This window comes from Artibeus jamaicensis, unplaced genomic scaffold (genome assembly GCF_021234435.1).
Source record: "Artibeus jamaicensis isolate MK-2021 breed Jamaican fruit bat unplaced genomic scaffold, CSHL_Jam_final contig_335, whole genome shotgun sequence".
Taxonomy (NCBI): domain Eukaryota; kingdom Metazoa; phylum Chordata; class Mammalia; order Chiroptera; family Phyllostomidae; genus Artibeus; species Artibeus jamaicensis.
In genome coordinates, this window is record NW_026521800.1 from 1,962,458 (window position 1) to 1,986,174 (window position 23,717).

The 23,717-nt window shown below is 42.1% G+C and overlaps 1 protein-coding gene across 1 annotated transcript in view; it reads right to left on the reverse strand.

Moving 5' to 3' along the window:
• F13A1 (coagulation factor XIII A chain) overlaps positions 1-23,717 on the reverse strand; it is a 187,340-nt gene that overhangs the window by 26,748 nt on the left and 136,875 nt on the right. Inside the window, exons 12-14 of the mRNA XM_053664120.1 lie at positions 15,870-16,023; positions 8,313-8,600; positions 2,224-2,384 (exon numbers count right to left, since the gene is read on the reverse strand). Of these exons, the coding sequence (XP_053520095.1) occupies positions 2,224-2,384; positions 8,313-8,600; positions 15,870-16,023 (603 nt within the window). The remainder of the gene's footprint in view (positions 1-2,223; positions 2,385-8,312; positions 8,601-15,869; positions 16,024-23,717) is intronic.

The window sequence follows — 23,717 nt, forward strand, 5'->3', positions numbered from 1 at the left end:
TGCTTGGATTTAGTTTGTTCTTAAGGTTAATATGGTTAATGGGGTTAGTTGTTAAGGGGTAAGTGGTATGTGAGCCTGCCTCCCGCCTCCTTTCCTGAGCAATCTGGGCTCGGAACACAAGCCAGAATTTCCATTTCCCTCATGCTTGAGTTCTCATCAAATAGTTCTACCTCTAAATAAGTTTCCTCCAGGCAAAGCATCCCTGATACATTAATGATAATTAAAAACAAAACAGAAACACAACGTTTTAAAAAGTGTATCCTCCCTGCCCATCTCACCCAACTTGTTGGAGAAAGTATTTTGTTGATTCTGCCCCTGAAGAATTAAACTGCAATTTAAATTAAGTAAACCAAACAGATAGCTAACAAATAATCCTTCACATTAATAATGTCTAAAGGATGAAAGTTACTAGTTTTTTTTTATACATCCAGTTTACTGTCAGTGGTGCAATTCAATTCCACTCCGTGGCAGGGTGTGAGCACTGCACAGCTTGGGGGGGCTCTCTCCCGAGCTGTTCACAGGGACAGGCTGTTGCTGCATAGGTAGGGAGAATGTGCAGGCCTTGGCTCTGCTGGAAAAGCTTCCTAGGATGAGTCTAGGAAGAACAGTGGGAGGGGATAACAGAGAGACCTGTAGGTCACCGCCCACGTGTGCCAGGGCCAGTAGGCCACGAGGGAAGCCTGCCATTTGGGAATAGTAGGCAGGACCACCCTGGTTATAGTAGCCAGAGCCTCATGCTACTGAATTCATGTTTTCATGGACTAATGGCACCACTGGAAGAATGCCAATACTATGTCTCCATTTTGCATGTTTCCTATTCTGCCTACAGACCTTGTACATCCTCATTTTTGTCTCCTCAGGCCTCTTGTGCATATGATGTTCAGATGGGCCTTTTTGGAGCAACTGGGGTGAGAAAAACAAACAGAAATGATGACTTAAGCCTTTCTAGAAATGAAGGGCCTGGGGTTCTTTTCCTCGGCGGGCACATGTCTCTGCTTGAATGAGCCTTGTTCTAGGGTGACACATTGTATGATAGTCCTCAAGTGCTACCTATGTGGCATGAGATGCGACAAGAGTTGCTATTTTTAATGCTACTCAACAATTATTAGTTTTACAAATGATTCACAGAAAATCATTCATAAGATACAAGGCCTAACTCCCTCTCCCTCCTCTTGCTACACCATACCCACAGCTCTAGGGCATTTAAAATATGAGAAATTTTTTAAAACTTTGATTTGGCTATTATTTTAGGGGAATGCAGCTTAGGATCTGTGCTAATCACTCTTAATCACTTCAAGAAAAATGTTGTCCAGTGACTTGGGAAGGTCTTTAAGCCCTATATAAGGCTGCCACAAGATGCCGCACCCCAAGGACCTGCTAAAAACCTGGTTTCTGCTCACAGGGCATAAAGGTATGTCAGAGGTGTGGCCACAATGCTGCCAGTGCTCCTGAGATGTGGGAGCTAATGGGCTATCATATTCAGCACTTCTTTGCCAAGTCCCTTTGAGCCACCTGGGCAGAGATTTTTGGCGGTAAATGGGGAGACAGTGTTAAAACTACTAGCCAAAAGAACAAAAAACAAAAAAAGCAAAACAAAACAAGAAAACAAACCAAAAAACCCATTGTGACAAAAGTCGGAAAACTGGTTATCTTGGTAAATGGGGGTGGAGGTTATTTATGGGAAACAGCATGAGGGAACTTCCCCGGGTGTTGAAAATCCTCTGCATCTTCATCTTGTTGGTGATTGCAAGGTGTGTATGTATGTAAGAAGTCATTGTCATCAAGATGACATTTCACTTCGTGTATTCTACTGTATACAATTATATCTCAATGAATAACAGTACCGTCTCAAACGCAGGTGGAAGATGATCCAAGCAGTTCCTATTTCATGCCAGGCCTGACCCACTTTGTGCTGGAAGCAGTGAGAGTCTAAGTTTATGTATCCATTACACATCTTTATCTTCCTCTACATGTGTTTTTATACCTACAGGGTATATTTATATCTGCAGCCAGATTTATATATTTAACTCTGGAGAGGAGAGAAAAGTGTTATATATGTATGTCTATATATAGGATGGTTTACTTCTTTCAAAGAACAGGAGGATCCTAGCTCCATTTTATTTTTGGGGATCAGGACACACACACACACAAGAAAACACAATAAGCCTGAATAAATAATCAACAACCTTGCCATTCTCTCTTGTCTGAGATGCTAAAACTGACCTTGATGATGATCTTGGGGATTGTCAGCACGGTGGACTTCTGCTTGGCCAGAATATCCCCAGTATCATTGACACGAGCTGTGACAAAGAAGTGCAGGGTTGCTTGCTCCAGCAGCTGGCCCATGTACTCGCCTGCTCTGACCAGCACCTCCTTCTTCTTGACTGGCAGAGGGAAACAAACACGCCAGGTGTCAAGACCTGAGATAGGATCTGATTTACTTTTTCCAAGCACCTCCATTTTTCCCACATTAGCACAGCACCCACCAGAAAAACAGCAAAGGTGAGGGAGGGGCAGACGGAACAAGGAGTCAGTCAATCAGGGATAAACTCTCCTGCTTCTGGGTAAAGAATGTGTTGGAAATTTGGTATTCAGTACAGTCTTATTAGAGAAAACGTGTCAAGTTTTCCAAACGGTGCTTTTGCTGTTGTAAAATATATAATGCCATGTTTAAAATCAAGGACCAAGGGTTTTAACTGCAGCTGCTTTGATTTAGGCAGGGACAATCTCAAGATAACTGATGTGGAGCAGTGAAGTTCAAGGACACCACTCCACATGCCGACCGCTTATGCCATAAGAAACAGCTCATGCAGACCATGGGCCACACTGGAGCAAGACTGTAAATTACCTAAACCTTTTAATCCTGTGTAGTGCTCCATATTTTCTTTCCAGCTTCTTCTGAACCTATCTGACATTTTTTTTTTATTTAAAAGAAAGAAGCTGTTGAAACCAGTTTTCACCATAGGCATTCAACTTCTTCCCAACACCCCCCCCCCTCCGACTTGCCACTTAAAAAACATTTGTGCCAAAAGGTTGTTTCCTCAGGTTCACCATTAGGTTGAGGATGGGGATTCCATCTTGTGGCTCTGGCCATAGCGGTGAAGTTCAGTTTGGCTTCATCATCCACTTTCTCTATTAGTTCCCTGTCCCACAGCCCAGGATTCTAGAGAGCAAAGGGCAGTTCTTCTGCAGGCCAAACCCAGGCCATGATGCAGCACTTGCTGCTACCTACATGGTCAGAGCCACAGCCATATGTTAGTGTGACATTGCCAGACAGCAGCCCAGAGAGAAATGGTGGCTCACACCCCGACTCCCATGCACAGAGCACGGGCTCTGCAAATGTTCAGGGAGCTGAATGTCTCCACCACTGCTTCCCTGCCCAATGTCTGCTTTTTGCCAAAGGTTTCTCCTTTTTGCAAAAGTTATTGAAGGAAGTGACTCCCATGATCAATAGTTCCAAGTGCAGAGCATAGTTCCTTACAGCCCTCTATAAGGAGCAACGGCCCCCATAACCAGGAAGGATGCTGTGTGGAGGCAGCTCCGGGGCACAGGGAAGCCTCCTGACTGACTGGTTCACAGGTGAATCAGCCCCTGATTCAAAGCTCCTCATCAATGAGCAGGTACTGTGACCACCTCCAGCTCTCTGACTGAAAAGTTCTTAATTTTGGCTCCACATCTGAATCATCCTGCTAGACCCCACCCCAGACCAATTAAATCGGAATCTTGTGGGTTGGGGCTGGGCATTGTTTTGAGTGCTGATGCAGACTCCAGTATGCAACCGGGGGCAGAGAAGCAGTGCCCCAACCACCACAGATTCTCCAAGGAATCAGCTCTGAAAAAGCTGTGGTGCAAGCAGAAAGGACGTCCTTTCTAACCCAGGTCCCCACTACTCCAGGTGTGGTCTCCACCCCAGCAGACCGCCATCACCGAGGTGGAGGGAGGGGGTGGCTTGTTAGAGATGAAGGTTTTCCAGCTCTACCCCACCTACCGGATCAGGCTCTACTCTTGATTAAGATGCCAAGATGATGGGTATGCAGGTTTGAAAAGCCCCCATAGACAGGAGGTTTTAGCAGCAGAAGCAGCAGAGTTTGAGCAGAGTTAGGGCAGACAGGACAGTCAGTTTTAAAAAGGAAAGTTCTGTACCCCAGAGCCTACTCAATTCCAGGCAAACTGAAAAGGCTGGTCATACTAGACCAGTGGTTGTCAACTGGCATCAATTCCCCTTCCCCACCTCCCAGGGGAGGTTTGGCAATGTGGAGACATTTTTGGTTGTCACAACTGAGGGTTGCTACTAGCTTCTAGTCAGTAGAGGCCAAGGATGCTGCTAAACTCCTACAATGCACAGGACAGCCTCCACAAGAATCACCTGCAGCCTGGAGTGCATGTGGTGCTTCAGCTGAGGGACCCTGCCCTAGGCTATGCAGAATTATTAGAGGGTATTGGTCCCTCCGAGGCAGGTACTAAACAAATTGGATTGATTTCTGGAGCAGTCCTATACCAGCCAGAGCTAGCCATCTGAAACTATGAACTGGCCTTGATCTTGGCCCTTGAATTCTGTGTTTTTGAATGACCCAATTTTACCACTTTGGGGAGGCCTATGCCTAGACCCTGCATCCTCCATGGCTCCCCCATCAATTAATTGTCCAGATGAATAAGACTCTGTCCCTCAGTTAGATACAATCTCAGATGAGCACGAGGGCTTGCTTTTCACTTCCCTATATCTGGATAAATGAAGTGGCAAAATAACAGGCCTTGAAGAATGTGCCTCTAGATACCTCCAGCGATAAGAAAATAGGGGCTTCCTCTGGTCATTTCTAGAGAATTGTGTTTGAACACTGGGTTCCTTAAGGTTTGTGAGATACGCCTGACTTCTTTCCATCAATATTTACAGAGGCTCTCACTATGCACATAGTGTTGGCATCAGGACCCTTTTGCCTCCAAGGCAGAGCATTCTCTCACAGCACCAGGGAAACTGGGCTGTGCTTCCAGCCCAAGAGAACAGCATGCTCAAAATAGTACATTATGTAAGTGCTGTATTTTGCCACCACACAAGAAATTGTTCTAGATAAAGTTTATTAAACGTGGCAAGAGAAAGAAGAATAGATTTTCATTCTATGAGTGGTGGAGCTGGGATCCTGCCAATATCATTTACGGTGTCTGGGGAAAGCCAAGGGAGACACAGACTGGAGCTGTCTCGTCTCTTTTCCAAAAAGCAAAGAAAACTAAATATAGCCATGTGGAAATGATAGCACCTTTGAAGGTACTGGAAGGTTTAAGTTATTCAAGTTTTCCAAGCTGATTCCAGCCCACACATTTTCTTTAATCATCAATCTGGAAAGTATTCCTCCCATTCTATTTAGAAAACTTTCTTTGCAAGACAGCCTCCTAAGAAAGTACTCTGACCTGCTAAATTAAGGTCTAGAATCATGTGGCATTTTGCAATAATGTGCGATTTATTTTAGATTGCAGTATGCAGTTTGTTGCATGCAGTTAATGCCACCTACCTGTAGGGTAAAGCAAGAAATAATTTCCAACTCCTTTCAAGTTTTTCAGGACATGCCTTGGGGTGGGCTGAGTGGGTGGGACCAGTGTTAATACTGAGTCTGGCTTAGGTTTGGTCAGCTGTCCCCAGATCAGTGACTGAGAGGGCTAATATATCTTTCTAGCCCATTAACTCACATGAGCTCACTCATCTATTTGATTATGGAGAGAAGCAGAAGGAGATTGAGAGATGGGCTTTCATGAAGTGGAAAAAGGGTGGCATATAGTTCCCTGTTCAGTGGAGGGAGGGGCAGCTGGACTCCAGGTAACAAGAGCACGAGTAAGGAAACTGGCCCACTCAGGGCCGAAGGTTACAGCAAGTTGGCTTACTGTCATTGCCTGAATGGGATCTGCTTTCTATTATCTGCTTTGCCTTTACTGACTGTGTGTGACCTTGAACACATACATCTTCAGTCTCAGTTTCCCCAAATGTAAACATGTTGGAAATTAACATTTACTGAGAGCCTATCTTGTGTGAAGCATTCCACATGTATTTATCTCATTTAATTTCCTCCACACTCTCCTGTCATACTGCACAACCAACAGTCAACCACGCTGGTGGGCTCTACCTTCAGAACATCTTATCAGTTCTCACTACCTCCCTTGCTACCCCACCATCTCTCAATAAATTGTTGCAATAGCATCCTAACTAGTCTTAAGCTCTAGCCCTACTTCCCAGAGTCTATTGTCAACATAGCAGCCAGAGTGATCTTTCGAAATCTAAGTCATGCCATACTTCTGCTCTAAACCCTTTAATGTTCTTCAGGTCATCTGGAAGCAATACCAAAGTCTATAAGGGCCTACTACTCTTCTCATGGTCTGCACCTACCACTCTCCACTTGCCATTTTTGCTCCTGACTCTGATCTTGTTGCTCATTGAACACATCAGGCATGCTGTGGCCTCAGGGCCTTTTCACTTATGGTTTCTCCTGATTGGATAGTTTGTTCCCATCGTTCTTTCAGATTTCTTTTAAATGGTTTTTCCCCCAAACATCCCATCTCTACCACCACTTCCTATCTCCATTAACCTGCTTTTATTTACCTAGTACAGCTCAACCACACTACACATTCACTTGTCTGATTGTTTATTGTTGAGCCCCATCTCCACTACAGGACACTATAAACTCCACGTCTTGCTCATTGACATGCCTCTAGCATAAAGCAGAACTGGACTTGTGAGCATAAAATAAAGGTTTGAGGAATGAATCAACAACCCTGTCATGTGGGTGGTATTGCTTCCATGTACAGATGAGGGGAGTGAGCTCACATTACTAAAGTAGCTTGCCTAAGGACACATAGCTAGTAGGTGACATAGTCACATCTCAAATCCAGACTTGGCTAATTCTAGACTCAGGCTCTAAAATTCACTGCGGCTTCCTGCACTAAACAATTGCAATGACTGTTCTGCTCCTGAGTCCTTTACCAAACTGCCCTTTTCTCTAAGAATTCCTTTCCCAATCCCTACGATAGGAAAAGTGCTGAGTCTTATAGTTTCCAAAGAAAATAACATGGTGATTAATTTCCTAGTTGTTAAAACCACAGTGTGGAAGCTAGGGTGCATTGCTTCCTTCAAATTAGGGTAGGTTTCTTAGAATTAGGATTTTTAGGAAGAGTTTTCCTTTTTTTTCTGGGAATATCTTTCTGAACTTACTGATGCTTGGAACAGACATCAAATCCAGAAAGCTTGAACACTGTGGAGACATGATATGGTCCTGTTTTGTAAAAGTTATTATTTGTATACCTTTCCTTTTTTCTTTTCTTTTTCAGTGCCACACATCAGGCAACAACAATCTGGTATCCTGAAGTGCTCAGGTCCTTTCCAGCCTGCTCTGTCTGACTTGACATGCTCTACCTGGAGGCCAGTTTCTTCTACTTGACTCATTTTGCCACTTGTGTGCTCATCTATTGTGCCCACTAAATACTAGGACCCCAGGAAATGAGACTGATTGAAATTGCAATCCCCAGTGCAAGCTGCAATTGTGTCGATCCCAATCCTGCCCAAAACATTCTTAATTTTTATAGTGAAGATACTTTGGAGGGCCATGTATACAGGGGAGGCTGGAAGGGATCAAGGGTGATTAAGAGTCCCCTGAAAGATGACAGAGAGAACAAAGCCCCTCAGAGACTCCTGGACAGCACATCCTGAGCCTCCCACCTCCTCTCCTAAGGGTGGGCTTTCTCCTGTCCTTATATATCAGACAGATCAATTTTCAGAAACAGCCTTTAGGCAGAGCTTAGATCTCCCTGCCTTCTGAATTGTAAAGCAACACCCATCATTCCTGCTGGGGAAGCCCTACAAAACCTGACTTGGGGAGAGAGGCAGCACAAGGAGACCTGCTTTCTGGGGTGTGTTCTTTACCTACTTTCTTGTGCACTCAATGGCCTTGGTATCTTGTTCAAATCAGATCCTGTTTTGACAGGTCTGGATGGGGCCTGAGAGTCTGCAATTCTAACCAGCTCCCTAGGGATGCTGGTGCTTCAGGTCCTCAACCCACACTTTGAGTAGCAAGAAGTTGTTATATTTAATTTTCATGACTCATGGGGCTGGCTCTAGACTTTGAAAATTTCAATGCTCATTTCTATGCATGAGATATGAAGATGAAAGGTGAGGCCTCTCTGAAAGAGGTTGGTTCTCCCATGTGGTTCCCACTCCTGAATTCTGGGGTAGAACCTGAACTTCAACAGAAAGTTATTAGAGGATATCAGCACTGAGTGAGACAGAGAAGCAGATCACAAGTTCTAGATGGAACAGCGCCCCCTGATTAGCTTACATGACAAAGGCTCCAGAGTTACATCAAATGTTTCCTTCTTGAATTCCTCCTTGGAAACCCCAGTGTAGAAGATAATGTTGCCTGAGAGATAGGCGGAGATGGTGTAAGTGCTGGGGCTGTTGTTCCGAAAGGTGATGGTGAGCATGAAGTCTTTTCCAAGCACAGCATTTTCCACTTCAAAGTCCATGTCCACATCAGACTTCGACTTCATGATGCCCTCTGTGTTGAGAGGTTTTTTAACCCCGTACATCAGGGCAGTGTCAAGGGCCAGTCTCTCTTCCTTTTGACCTAGGAAAGATGGAGAGGTAATGACAGGGGAAAAGAAATGCAACCCATCAAAGAAAAGTTGCAGTAATAGACACCTTGTGTGCTGTACCTGTTGCATTTCCTCTATAAGCCATACACCTTCCTTTGAGGCAGGTGTCAAAATTTTTCCTATGTTACAAATTCTGCCAGATCAACTTCCAGAGAGTCATGACCTGCCCTCATTGTGGAGTTAGGCAGCATTCCCAGTGCCATTCTGGCAGGGGTTGCTAAGGGGCTTGCTCTAACAGTTGTTTCTCCAGTGTTCAACAGTAGAATTGCAAAAATCTAACACTCCTCAAACTGTAGTATCAATTTGCTTCCCTCCCCAAGTCCTAGCCATGTAGCTAGAATTTGGGAATCTCTTAGCAAAGATGTTGGCAATAGTCACATCTGCCCATTCCTTGTTCTCCATTATGAATTTCCTACTATTCCTGGATCTCCCCAACAAGACCTGTCTTCCCATTTAGGCCTGTCCCCTTGGCTCCTGCTGAGCTGACCCTGGGCAGCTCTCATCTTGTCAGCCACTCCTTCCTCTGTTGTCATTTGCTTCCAACAGAGTGCAGAGATCGCTGTTTTTCAAAGAGTGCACTGCACTGTAGACCACAACCTAGCAAACTGTTCACAAGTCTTTCCTGAAAAACGGTTCTAGGTCAAGTTCCCCTGGGGAGTACTGGATCCTTTAGTGCCTCCTGGATATTCACAATGTCCAATAGCCTAGGAAAGATTCTGAGATCAAGCCCTACATCAGGGAGACTTGTTTATCAAGTTCCCCCAAACTCATCTGACACTGAACACTTTTTTTTTGAGGGACACCTATTGGCACGGTGGTACTGTTGAGACATGTGGGCTGTTTTTAGGAATATGTCTTTTGTAGGATTTTGAAGGTGGTGGTGGTGGTGGTAGAGGTGAAAGTAGGGAGAGGAGGAGTAGGGGTGAATTCTGAAGGAAGAGATAAATAACTTTTCTACAGGTGAAGAAGTGAGAAGTACAGGTACAAGTTAGGCCTCAGAGTTTGCTGCTTCCAACTCCAAGTTGGGTAAACGTTCCTTGCAGAGTACAGAACAATGTGCTTGGCCTTGGGGACAGGGATTGCAGAGGTGTGGAGGAATAGTCGGCAGTCTCTTTACCATCCTAGTACCTTTGGGTATATCTTAGTGCACTGTGGAAACTAGAGATGCACATTTTTTGGCTTGTAAAAAGTAGTCATGGGAATGGCTAGCAAAAACAAAAGAAACACTTCAGCATAAAAATGCTGGCTTGTATAATTATGTTAATTTAAGATATTGTTACTTTACTCAGTTTATAATAAAATGCAATAGAGATGAAGAGGTCAATAAATGATAATATCTACCATTGACAGCTAACTCTGTGATGGGCATTGTGGTAAATACATATTGTATATTATCTCATTTAATCCTCAGAACAACTCTACCAGGCAGGCGCTATTATTACCATCAGTTCCCTGATTTGTAAAACAAGGGAGCCAACATTGTAGAGTTGTTAGGTGGATTTAAGGTAGCATATGTGTAAGAACTGACAGCTACTTGTATTTTGCAAAGTGAGAGAAAACGCCAGCAGGTTTTGCAAACAATGGAAAATGCATATTTGTGTGTGCATGTGTATTAACAATTTCTCTAATTGTTAAGACAGGCAGAATGGTCCTCAGCTGGTTGGGCAAGTCCTACAGAGCAAAGGGTTGTTGGTTTGATTCCTGGTCAGCCATACGCCTGGATTGTGAGTTTGGTCCACTGTTGAGGGTGTATGAGAGACAACTGATCTGTGTTCTCTTTCACATCAATGTTCCACTCCTATTTCTCCCTCTCTTCCCCTCTGTCTAAAAATAAATAAAATCTTTAAAAAAGACTGTCAGAATGTGCCTGAAGCTGTTTGTTTAGGACAAAGATTGGCTAGAGCACATGTTTACAGATCAATAGGGGGAGATAGTAATAAAGGGAAGGAGGGGCTATGACAAGGAAAGTGCAGTGAAGTATTTTAGCAGAATGCATCTGGCAAATAGCTCTGTGAAAAAGAGAGCATTAGTGGCTATTGCTTTGGATGGATACCAAATATGCATTTAGGCAAAATGCAGGGGGTGAATAGCAGCAGCAGAAACACAGCCAGGGAGGTGCCTACTTTGAGGAGAGAGGCTGAGCTGGATGGGACGAGGGGAGCCTGGGAAGGCTTGTAGGGCTATGAGAGACTTTACAGCTGGTGGTGTCATGGATAAGGGAACCTCCAGCTTCATTCTGGGGTCTAGCCTGGCCCTGTGAGCAGGAAGTGCCAGGCAGAGGCAGGCGGGGATGTTACAGAAAGCACAGGCTCAAATAGGAGGCAACAGTGCAGGGTTTCCCAGTTTGGCAGAAGTTCCCACCCCTCTGAAGTTGGGCTTTGTGCTCCGATGTTTCACATAATTTGGGCCATGAATTTAGTGCCATGAGAGTATGATCAAAAGCCAGATTACCTTTTCTGAGATTTCTCTGTGGCCTCCAGGAGCAAGGTCACAGACATCTTTCTGTTAACTGGGATGCAAGGGGAGTGCCCTTTTGTTTGAAGAAGCCTCTTCTCATTGTTTGGGTTTTAGCTCAGATGTCACCTTCTCAGAGTGCCCTCCCTTCCATTACCCTGTGTAATATGTCCCCAACCCCAGTCCTCTCATCTCTCACTGACATATTACCTGATTTTATTTCCTTTTGCCTTTCCATATGTCACTATATGGCATTATTTCCCATTATAACGCAAGCTTTGTGTCTTAGGACCCAGCCTGGCACAGAGACTCTGAATGACTGAGACTTGGTGAAGTCCTTTGCTTTCATCCAGAAACAAAACTTTTATCTTTATAACAGATACTAAATAGTCCATTTTAGGACATTTGATGTTTAATTAAGCTCACCCATGAAATGCCCCCTGAGTTACCACTTATTTGATCATTTCATGCTAGTTGAGTGCCTATAATGCCCAGGCACTGTGCTCAGGTGAGAAGCACAGCAGTTCCCTTAGGGGCCCAGGTATCACAGATGCTGGGGCAGACGTTTCTGTGTGATGCTGGAAACTGGGAAAGACTCAACAGCACCTGGGGGCAAAGAAAACTTCTCTGAGGGGTTTTCCCTCTACAGTGGGAAGGCAAGCGGGAGCCTGGCTTGCTGGAGGAACTGTCACCAGCTCACCTGGTTGCAGCTTATGATACCTGTGGGTGTGGTTAGGATGGGCCCGGAGGGGGCCAAAAAGGCAGAGATCAGAGGCTTGGCCAAACTGATTGCAATGCCCTGGAGGTGGCTGAAGAGAGGGAGGGCTTTCAAGCAGTGTGGTACCAGGCTCAGATTTACATTTTAAATATATTGCTTTGGCAGCAATGCAAGTTTAGGATGAGGGAAAGTGGATAAGGGAGAAAGGTAAAACTGGGAAGCTTTGGCATGTTTCCAGGAGAAAAAAAATACTAGCCCAAGCTAATAGTAGTGTTATGGTAGAAATAATAAAAGTACTAGCAGTAGCAGAAACTTACTTTTATTGGACCTTTCTAGGTATGAACACTATGATAAGGGCTTTCTGCATATGATTCCAGTTAATTCTCAGAGAGTGGCAATGGAGGGAAAGAGGAGCAGATGAATTTCAGCTATTTCAGAGGGGGCATTTGGAAGATTTGCTGCTTGACTGATTTTTAAATTGCTAAATTTGGTTGGATCCTGGTTCTCTTCACTGGGGTAGGGAGTGGGGGAGAAATAGATCTGGGGTGGGGTGGGAGGAGTGGGAAAGGTGACATTTGGGAAGGTTCAGTTTCAGGTTTCTGGGGGACATGTAGGTAAATGTGGAGCTGAAAAGAGAAGTCTAAACTGGAGTGAATAACGTGGGAGTGATCAGTGTTTATTTGGATGTGTATAGAAAGAATGTAAAAGAAGTGGCCATGAAACCCAAGGATGGGAGCTTTGAGTGAAGTAAAATTCAGAGGGAGTAAGAAAAGGGGAGCTTAGAATCAGAAGGAGATAGAAAAAAGAACCAAGCAGGTTGGGATGGCAGTGGGAGACATTTATATCATAGAAACAAAGAAAATAGAGAGTTTTAAGACTTTGGAGGGAGCAATTGCATCAACAGATGTAGGAAGGTCAGGCAAGCTTAGGTCTACAAAATGACTATACCACATGGCAACCTGGTGGTCTTGGTAATCTTGGGAAATTTCAAGGATAGGCTGTAGCAGATCTTGGGGTATGATAGGTGAGAAATAAAAGAAAAAGGAACATGACAGGATGCCAGGTGTAGGCAGCTCTCCCAAGACACCTGCCTATGGAAGCGAGGAGAAAGAAAGTTCAGGTATGTCTGGTGGGGGATATATTGTTGAAAAAGAATTTGTATAACTTTTAAAAGATAGGTGGCACTTGAGCCTGCTGAAATTCTAATGGGAAGGAGCTCATACAGGAGAGAAAAAATACAAGTGACAGAAGGAATCACTGATGAAGCAATGAGGAAATATGATTCAGACACCATCATGAAGGAGATACACTGTCACAGAACAAGTTTTAAGGATTCTAGTTTTCAAAGTTTTATAGTATAGAAGGTGTAAAATTAATGTAAAACTTTAGTTCATCAAAGTGAAAAATGATCTATCCATAATTTAGTTAATTAAAACAATAAATTCCTAAATCTAGTAATAATTTCTTTATTTATGTGTTTATACATTGCCAAGTTTTAGTGGCCTCAATTGAGAATTTGTGGATAGAGAATTTATATGAGAGATTCAACAATGAGAATCAATGTGGCCAATTCAGGGCCACAGATGCTGGCAGCGCCTTCCTGGATGCCCATGGCAGACATCAGTTATCACTCACTCTTCCACTACATTGAGAGCAGACTCGGCATCCTTCTCTAAATAGTACTCCACTCGGTCATTCCCAAAGCTAGAATTTGAAATGCATATGCCATCTATGATTAAAAAGTTAACGGTCCATCTACTTGGGATCAAAGTCTAGCCCAGAAGTGGGATGGGTGTCTCTTACAATTATCTATGCAAATTTAGGGACTATTTTGTTTTAGACCAGACCCCCACTCAGTCCACCTATCTGAGCTTTGGCATCTTGCCAGACTCTGGAGGCCTGGATTACAAATGTTTTCCACATTCAAAGCTGGCACATTTTATTTGTTTTAATCTGGTGTCCACTACTGGCCAAGCTCTGGATTTCTTTTTTGTAGTCAGGAGCTTTTCCAGTAGTCTTTAGGTCCTTCCTTTCTTGACATCTGACCCTTATTTGGACTTCACTGTTGCCTCTGCCGCTGACAGGTAATGCCATTCTGCTGTGTGATTTAGATAAGACAGCTGATGGCTTCTATGGCTCCTGGTAGGCCTATGTCTTGTTCTCTTGTCTGGTTAGGACTTCTTCCACCCTAGGGGATTTTATTCACAATGCTTATCCTGCTGCCTCTTCCTGGAGAGCTCCTTCCTCATGCTTCACCTAGCCAATTTTTGTTTGTCTTTCTATCTCAGTGAGCCCATCAGGAAAGTCCTCCAGGATCTCTGAGCCTGGCCCGTGACTCCCTTCTCTGTGTTCTATAGCTGCTGTCCACCCCCTTTTCAGGACACACATCTCGCAACTTGGTGATGGTTTGCTTCCTACTGGTCTCTACAGCTAGATGGGAAGGCAGGGATCTTCATGTCTCCATTCATACCCAGTGTTGAAAATATGGGGGTGGCTAATACCAGTTGTTGAATGAATGCACAAAGGAATGAATGTTGCAGTTAGTTTCTTTTACTTTTTTTAATGCATTTTTCTTTTTCCTTCCAAACCTTTTTGCCTGTAACTCTATAAGAAGAGAACATTGCTTGTTTGGTTTATTTTATCATGCTTATATTTTTTAGCACAAAATTATTTTTTGGATTGTTTCTATTGCTATGCCTTCAAATTAATTATTTCTCCCTCTTTTTAAGAAAAAGCCAAAAAACCCACCCCTTTTGTATTTATGTTGTACAATGTGTGATAACCAAAAGAAGAGAAGGATAAATGATTTTAGAAACACAGCAACAATTCACTAGGTCAGTGACAGAAATTTTGAATTTCTAATACTATGCACAAGAGTTCTTAGTTCAGCAAACTTCCTCGTCATAGTGCAAATTACTTTTGTAAATAAGAGCACAAGAGTGTCTAAAATATTTAAAACAAATTCTGTACTCCTTAGCACTTCAGGAATACTGATGAATATTAGATATATGCTAATTATTTATCATTTTTATACATTTACTAAAATAAATACTACTCCTAAGATCTCTGATGGTGAATCATCTAAAAAATATACTCCAAAATCCCCATCAAGACACCTAAGCTCCTTCCTCTCTTGTCTCCTGTTGACCTTGGGCAGCTTTGTCTTCAGCTACTGGGCACTCTGAGCTTGATGCCTGCAGGACCCTGAGCACACCAGGTGCTTCATATTGCCATGCTTTGGCCGTGTTCCCACTGCCTGGGAGCCAGCTTTCTTTAACTATGGTCTGTGATTTCTCTCACCCATCTTCACTTTCCTTGCTTCTCCTGGTTGGACTGAGTGCCTCTCTTCTTTTTATCAAATCTCCTTCTGCATAATGATCCTATCACTTGGCCAGAATCCAAAATTGAGTCCTGCTCACTAAGATGATCCCCAGCACTAAACATATTCCCAGGTATAGAGTAGGCAATCAATAGCAATTAAAAGAGAATTGAACTCAACAGCTCCATTTAAGATATTCCACACAATAAAAGTTAACAAAACCACCTTGTCACTATTTTATAATTGAAATGGGCCTTCAACTTAATTGGCCTAAATTAGTATGATTGCACTGTCCTGTTAATATTGTATTATCTTCCTCAAGGGATTCCCATGATAATTCAGTGGAATTCAGTGTATATAAGAATAGTGTATGAAGCAGTAAAACAGATGTGAATCATTATTAATATTTATATTATTTAACTAAAATTATATTAGTTATACAATATTTTCTAATAGGATAATTTTAAATTATTTTTGTTCTTTTATTATTCCATATGCTGTTAAAGTAGATATGACTTAAAATCAAATCATTCTGACAAATCATGTGAAGGGGAATTCTGCTCAAAGCAAACACAAACTATAATGAAAAATTGTGGGAGTGATGTGTCTTTCACTCATGAGAGTTTATACTGCTCTGACTCCCATATGCTGTAAACACCAGTGCAGCCTCTGGAACACAGCTGGTAGGTACCATGGGTAAGTACTAAATGGACTGGGGCAAAGAAATGTCATTGAATTACAGTAAATTACCTTCTTGGAATTTGTAGGTATCAGTAATATCCTTCATGCCATCTCCTCCAACTTGTTTTGTCACAATTAATTTTCCAACATGGGTGGTATCAACAGCTTCCACTACCTGAGTGCCGTCTTTCTTCGCTGTGATGTAAACAAGATCACTGTTGACCTAAAAATGGGAAAAGGGAGCATTAGCCATCATCAAATGTCTTTGTTACCAAAATCTCTGGCTCTCAATGGTTTAGTCATCTAAAATCCCTAGAACTGACGTGTTTCTTCAACGACCTTGGATTCATGGGGCTAAACTATTTTAAAACTGTTCTGAAAGAGAATCTAGGCTAGATTATTGATCAGGTATTTTAAATTAAGAATATTTAGTGCTGAGACTATCAGTTGTCTAAATATCAGTGACTTCTTCCCCTTCCCTCCTTTTTCTTGCTGGTAAATTTCACCTAAGAGAGAGCTGAGAATTCCATGTATATTACTATATTTTCCAGGCTTCTTTTAATGTAGTAATGGCTGTGTGACATTCTTTTGGGAAAAAGAGAAAGTCTGTTGGGTGGTTTCTGGGAAAGATTTTTCTTTTTTATAAGAGGAGAGAAGACTTGGGAGAGTTTGCCTTTCTCTTCCTGCTTTTCACGTGAATGTGAAATGATGCTTGGAGATGGTTTAGCCATCCTGAGACAGTGAAGAGCAACATTGCCAATAGTACAGAGACAGTAGAGTAGAAACATAAGAAGCATTGGAGGGATTTACAATGCCATTAAATGGCTAAGCCAACCTCAGGACTACCTACTTCAGATGTCTTGAGTACATTACGCACCAGTGAGTCACTTCTGACTCCTGGTGACTCCATGAATGAGTGGTGTCCCCCATGTCTTGCTGAGCCCTGCTCAGCTCCTGTAGACTCCTGCCTATGACTTATTTTATGTATCCTATCTCATACTTGGTCTCCCTTTTTTCCCCACTTCCTTCTTTTTTTCCCATTATAACTGTTGATTTCAAAGAATCTTCTCATGATGTGCCTGAAGTAGGTAGGACGGCTTTAGTTTTGTCATTTTTGCTGCCAGTGATGTTTCAGGCTTAATTTGCTCTAAAGCCCACTTGTTCATTTTTCTGCTTGTCCAGAGTATTCACAGAGCTCTCCTTCAACACTGTATTTCCAATAAATAATTTTTTTCTATTACCTTTATTTGCTGTCAGATTTCTGCGTCCATGCATATTAATTGGGAATACAAGGGTCTGGATAATCAGCCTTGGTCTCTAATGGCACACCTTTGTTCTTGGTGATCTTTCCTAATTCTTTTATTGCTCTTCTTTAAATCTCCATCTTCTTATGGGCTGCAGTCTCCATTTGTATTTATGACTGAACCAAGATAAGCAAAATCTTTAACAATTTCAATGTCTTCATTGTTTATGTTAAAGCTGCATATTCCATGATTTTTGTCTTCTTGATGTTCAAATATAGTCCTGCTTTGGTGCTTTCCCCTTTCACTTTCATCAGAAGTCGTTTCAAATCATTGCTACTTTCTGCCAGCAAGATAGTGCCATCTGTGTATCTTAAGTTATTATTATTTCTGCCACCAGTGTTCATTGCTCCTCCCTCTGAGTTTAGTCTAGTGTTTCATATGATATGTCCTGTGTATAGATTAAACAATATGGAAATATACAGCACATTTGTCTGACATCTTTGTCTGTAGGAAACCATTCTGTTTCTATTTACTAGCTTTACAGTGACTTCCTATCTGTGACACAGGCCAGGCATCAGGATGCTCCAGTGCTGAGCTACATCCTTTTCTTTCAGAGCAACCCAGAGCTTTCCATGATCCCCACAGTCAAGGCTTTACTGAAGTTTGTAAAACATACACTAACCTTTCAACCTTGAGGGTTTCTTATATGAGAAAAATTAAACTTAAACTCCTACCATTTAAGTCATTTTCATTATTACTTGCAGCCAAAAGCATTTTTATTGAAAAATAATTTTAGACTATCCAGACAAAATTCAGGCAACTTTCTGATGATTCAGCAACCAAACCATGCTATCTGTGGGGCTTGGAAATAAGATCTTGGGGCCATGCTGGGTGACTCCCTTCCAAGGTTCTGCCTCATCACTTTGTATTTGAGAGACAGTATCTATATCTGTGCCCGAAGGCTGATTCCCCCAGAGTCCCTTATTAGATTCTTTATAATCACTACCTTGTGTTCCATTTATTAGTATGGAAGCAGGCAGGATACACAAATTGCACTGCTATATCAGGTGCTTCTGCTGAAAATAGTATCTAATGTGTTTACTAAGTATTTCCAACCTCCTCCAAGCCTCAGTTCCCTCCTCTTTTTAAAAGGGCAATAGTAGCTTCTTCCTCAGGATAGTTCAAAGAATTAACTAAAAGAAACACATGTATATTACTTATCATATAGTGCCTGGCATAGAGCAAACACTCATAAATATTATCAATAATAAAAATAACAAATTATTTATTAGTATTGCCAGATATTTTTAAGGTACTAGAATTCTAGTGACATAAATGAACAACATAAATTCAGTCACTTGGAGAGTTTATACTCTAGTAAGAAATATTCTGTGTATCTGAATCACCTGGTAGAATTAAAGAAAATAGATGTCTGGTCAAGGAGGTCTTAGATGCAACCCTAAATCTATTACCTTTTTAAAAAAATGTCCAAGATAATCCTATTGGATACCCAAGCCAGAGAATCCCTGCAATACATACAATGAGTACCTAGCAGGGAAATGTCTAAGATACCATGGGGGCTTCTGGGGTTGGGCAGGATGGGTTGGGGGCTAGGAAGTAACAGCCAAATTTCAATCTGAAAGATGCATAGAAATTAGTGAACTAAAGGATCTCACATTAAGTGTTCTTACCAAAAAAAAAAAAAAACCCAAATAGACAAACAAACAAACAAACAAACATAAAACTCACAAAAAAACACAAGGAGTTTTTTTGAAGTGATGGATATGTGTAGTACTTTGGTTGTGGTGATAGCATCACAGATGAATACATTAAATGTGTGCAGTTTAAAGTGATCAGTTATGCCCCCAATAAAGCTAAAAACAGTTAAAGTGTAAAAAAAGAAAGAAAGAAGTCTACAACAGGCAGAGTGCCCAGTCCCTGTACATGTTCTGAAGAACATATTCAAAAAGCACACAGGATTAACTGTAAGATACTTGGATTCTGATTTTGCATGTGTACTTTTTACAAGTTACCTTATCCTCTATGATCTTCAGTCTCTGCTTCTATAAAATAAAAACAGTTATACTGGTCTTGCAACAGTTTAGGACTGAGTTAGATAGGATCTAGGTGAGCATGACTTGTAAATTTCAAAACCCAGTAAAAATCTAATGGAGAAACTTGATAATAGTCTTATGTTTTAAAGCTGAGGTTAAAGAGGTTTAAAAGTCTCTACTTTCTCAAAAAATGTTTGGAATTTACATAAAACTTGATTCTACTAGGGAGAAAGTAAGTAGCTAACATTTGTTAAACACCGATGATGTTTCAGAGATATTTCAAAATTATTTAATTTAACCCCTACAACAATCATGTGAGGTATGCGTTATTATCCCAGTTTTACAAATGCAGCCACCAAGACTCAGAAGGTCAACAAAGTGTGGACACATGGCTGAGAGCTGGTAGAGAAGAGGTGTAAACCCTAGGCTGGCTCATTGCCTGCTCCCTGACTTCTGCTCCCTGACTCTGACTCCGGAAAGGAATTTTCCAGCCCCTGGTATATTTCTTGACCTTCACAGCTCACGGCCTCTCCCAAAGCACCCTGCAGGACCATGATCAGCACCGTGCATGGTGAACTGTTTCCCTGTTTGGGCCTCAGAGTTCTGAGGGGAGAAAAATGGTGACCCTGCTACTCAACGGAGTCTCTGGGCTCTGCTGCAATAGCCATAGGACATGAAAGGTTGAAATGTGAAATCAGGAACCAGGACAGAAGATGACAGAGCAGACCCATAAAAAATGTCTGTCATTTTGAAAAAAAGAAAAGAAAGTTAAATAACCGTTATATGAACTTCCTGAAAACTTTGCCTTTTTCTCTGGGACAGGCCATGCAAGCACAAAGAGCTCCTCCTTCACTTGCAAATTATAGCAACAATAATGACAAATATCCTCTTAATAACAGCCTTTATAATGGCTTATGGTTACCCAGGGAGAGAAGGCTAAATATGAAAGTGGCTTGATCCTTGTCTCCCCTTGGGCACAGCTTAGGAAACTTATGTAGGTGAAAACTCAGGGCAGCCCAATAGCACTGTCCCTTGTGGAGAGAGGAGAGAAGAAATACATAAGAAATGGCTTTTGCATGTGTATGCTGTGGGTGGGGGAACAGGAATGTCATTAACATGATATTAACATGTCATGTTAATACTTCCAATTAACATAACACCCACCAGATTTCTTTTTAGTTTCAGCCACTATACTATCAGGAGAATAGTGGAGAATCAGGATGGTTCTCCATCCTGATCACACATTAAAGTCACTGAGGGACTTAAAAAGCAGCAGTGATAAGTCCCCACCCCAAACCAATTGCATGTCTACAGTAGAATAGTCAAAAGTGCAGGGGATGCTGGAAAAAATATTGGATAAATGCTGTGTAACTTTAAGAAAGTAACTGAATGTCTCTGGGTTTAATAATACTATCCTTGTAGAGCTGGTAGGTGGATCAATACTACTTGTGAAAACCTATGTTTAAGGCCAATTTCTTTTGAATGGAAAGAAGTCTTCATGATTATCTAGTCCAGGGGTGTCAAACTCATTTTCATCGGGGACCACATCAGCCTCGTGGTTGCCTTCAAAGGGCCAAACCTGCCTGCTCCAACTGCCCTATGTCTGCTCTGTGCTCACCATTCCTGCAGCCTGTAGCATCCGTGCTGCCAGGCCCCATCAGTGCTGGGGGCATGCCATCTAGTCCCTAGCTTTCTGAGACACCATTCTCAGCAGTGTACTCAGGTCAGCTTTTGTTTGCTTGCTTGCTTGCTTGCTTGCTTGCTTGCTTGATTCATTCATTCATTCATTCATTCATTCATTCATTCATCCAACAAGTATTTATTCATGACTACTATGTGCCAGAGCTTGCTTTCAGCAATGAGAATACAGAAAGAGTTACAATCACCCTTAAGGCAGGATAGAAAAATTAAAAACAACAGAGGAAGGTGGGGCGAGTGAAGGCCTCTTGGGAAGTGACTTGAACAGAGACCAGGATACAGTGAGGGAACAGAACAGTCCCCTAACATACAACAGGGAAGAGTTTTCACTGCAAAAGGAACAGTATGTGTAAAGACTCTAAAATGAGAGCATGTTTGGAAGTTTTCAGAAGAGTAAGAGAGTCAGTATAACTGGAAGGAAATGAGCAAGGGGTCAGAGTGAAGGGGAAGCTGGGGGCCAGATCACAGCAAATCTGGTAAAGATTTATGTTCAATTTTATTTGAAGGGTGGTGGGAATATATTAGAGGTTGGAGCAGAGTAGTGACAAGTTTTTATTTACATTTTGAAAATAAAATTCTGGCTGATTTGTGGAGAATAGATAGAAAAAGGGGTAAGAGGAGGAGGGAGATGGATTAGCAGGCAACTTCACAGGGCTCGGTCCATTGTATGCTCAAAGGGTAATGATCAACCATCATAAACATAGCTGATGAATGACAATTTTTAAAGGTGTTTCTGGCAAGGTGCCTGAGGAAGATTAAGAAAAGAAGTCAAGATAATTTCCAAGTTTTATGTTATTTAATTGAATAGATGAATAATTTTAGGTCAGAAAAAGGTGCCAAAATTGGCTGCATCTAGTAAATGGTCACAATATAAACAACTTTGAATAGAGAATAAAGAGTCTGCAGAGAAGCAACTGCACATGTTGGACACAGAGAACTGATGGCCCAGAGCTTGGGAAGGTGGAGCTTCTGGAGCCACAGGGTGGTTACTGTGGTCATCAGGAACCAGTTGTCACCAGCTCAGTGCCGGGAGGGAAGACAGGAGTGTGTGTGCTGTGTACATGAGTGGGGTATGTGTGTTTGCATGCACATGTGTGTGTGCATGTGTGTATATGTACATACATGCGTGAGTTTGAAGTGGGATGGTGTGAAGGAGACAACAGATCCAATTAGAAGAAGCTAAGCTAGAAGAGAAGCAGCAATTCCTGAGAGCTTAATGAACATGGTGATTCAGAAGGTGACTTCAGACTTTTAGGACTGCTCTGCTCCCTTGTTACCTCTTGAAGCCTGAGGGCACTGTGAGCTGGTGAAAGAAAAGGCAGATGGCCCTCCAGAACTGAGAAACTCTCTCCTGCACTGAGGGCATGAGAAGGGAAGAGGAGAAAAATAAATTTCAAGCCCTGAAAAGAAACTATAAATGCTCAGGCTAAATTTCCAAAATGGAGGAGGAGAAGAAAAGGGACATAGGTAAGATGCTTTCTATGCATAACCCCTCTTGTTTGGGGTTCTGCTTCACTAAAGGAGACCAAGTTCCTGACAAGAGCAAAATGTCAATAAACATGATGTTTGCTCTGGCTTGGAAATGAGTAAGGAATGACCAAGAATGCATGCCAAGAGACAAGAAACGGCAGAATCCAGATGACCCCCCTGGGTAGGTAGTGAGAGGCAAGTTTACGCAGCCAGGAAGTGAGAATGGGAAAGGAGGATGCAGTCTAAAGCCTGAGTCATGAGATGCCCACTGTGGTGTCCTACTTTAGGTACCATTGAGAAAGGATTCTTCATACCCTTTTCAACAGCTCAAACATTTCTTATAAATGACTCAGCCCTGGTACTCAGGCTGTACCAGAGCAACAGACCGTATACTCTGCCAGACAAGTATGCAATGATAAGTGGAGTGATTATAATTTGCAAACTCTGGTGACATTCAAAACACCCCAATCTATATTTATTAACAGCAAAAGTGTTTACTTTAACAGTTATTAGGCAATTTGCTCTTGGAGGGAGGTTCCTTCCTTTCTCCCTCTTAGCAGCAATAAAACATAAGAAAAGTATAAAAACAAGGCTTTGTGCATTTTAGAGTGATTTTCTATTAAGAGGTTCTCATAGCATCATAAACTATTAGATGGCAACTCAGAAGTTTAGATAAATATTCAAATCCCAAGGCAAAATTGAGGAAATAAAATTCCAAATATGATAAGTTTGTTCTCCCAAGGCTTCTAGAAACTGTAATGGGAGATATCGTGGAAGAAATGCTGTTCGTTTTGTGTAGTTCACATTTCTGATTTTGCTGTTTAAATATTTATGCTTTTTGTGCTTCCTGAACATTTCCCAATCTTGCTTCCTCCGTTGCCCTTGATTGCCATTTATCCAGTCCTCTCTGGCATGGAGTGATGTCACAGTCTTCTTGTGAGCTTTGAATAGATAGCTTTGAATGTCTCCCACACACCATTTGGGTGATCAAGTCATCCTCCCTGTCTGAAATTTTCTCCTTCCTTTGGCTTCTTTCTTACCCCCTTTGCCCAAATAACCACTAATCACCTAACAAGACTCAGCTCAGGCACTAATTCCTACAGTCAGCATCTGGATGCTTCTTACAGGCGCTGGCAACACTCTGCTCATCTTACTGTGGCTATCACCAGGGTGTCATTACTGCCTGTCCCCATGTTACCCGCCCACCCGAGACATGGTCTTATGGCCTTTGCTCTCCTACTTCAGTTCCTGGCCCACATTTCTCAGTTAATGAATCTGTATGTATAAATATAGATCATTTATCACCTAAGTTGCCTATCTGACAGTTAGTTTCATAGCATCTCATGTACTATTATTTAACTTTTGATGTGTTTATGTACTCTACCCTGCATCAAGAATTAAATTTCTTAAGGACATAGGACCCTGCATTCCCCACAGCACAGTGCCTGATG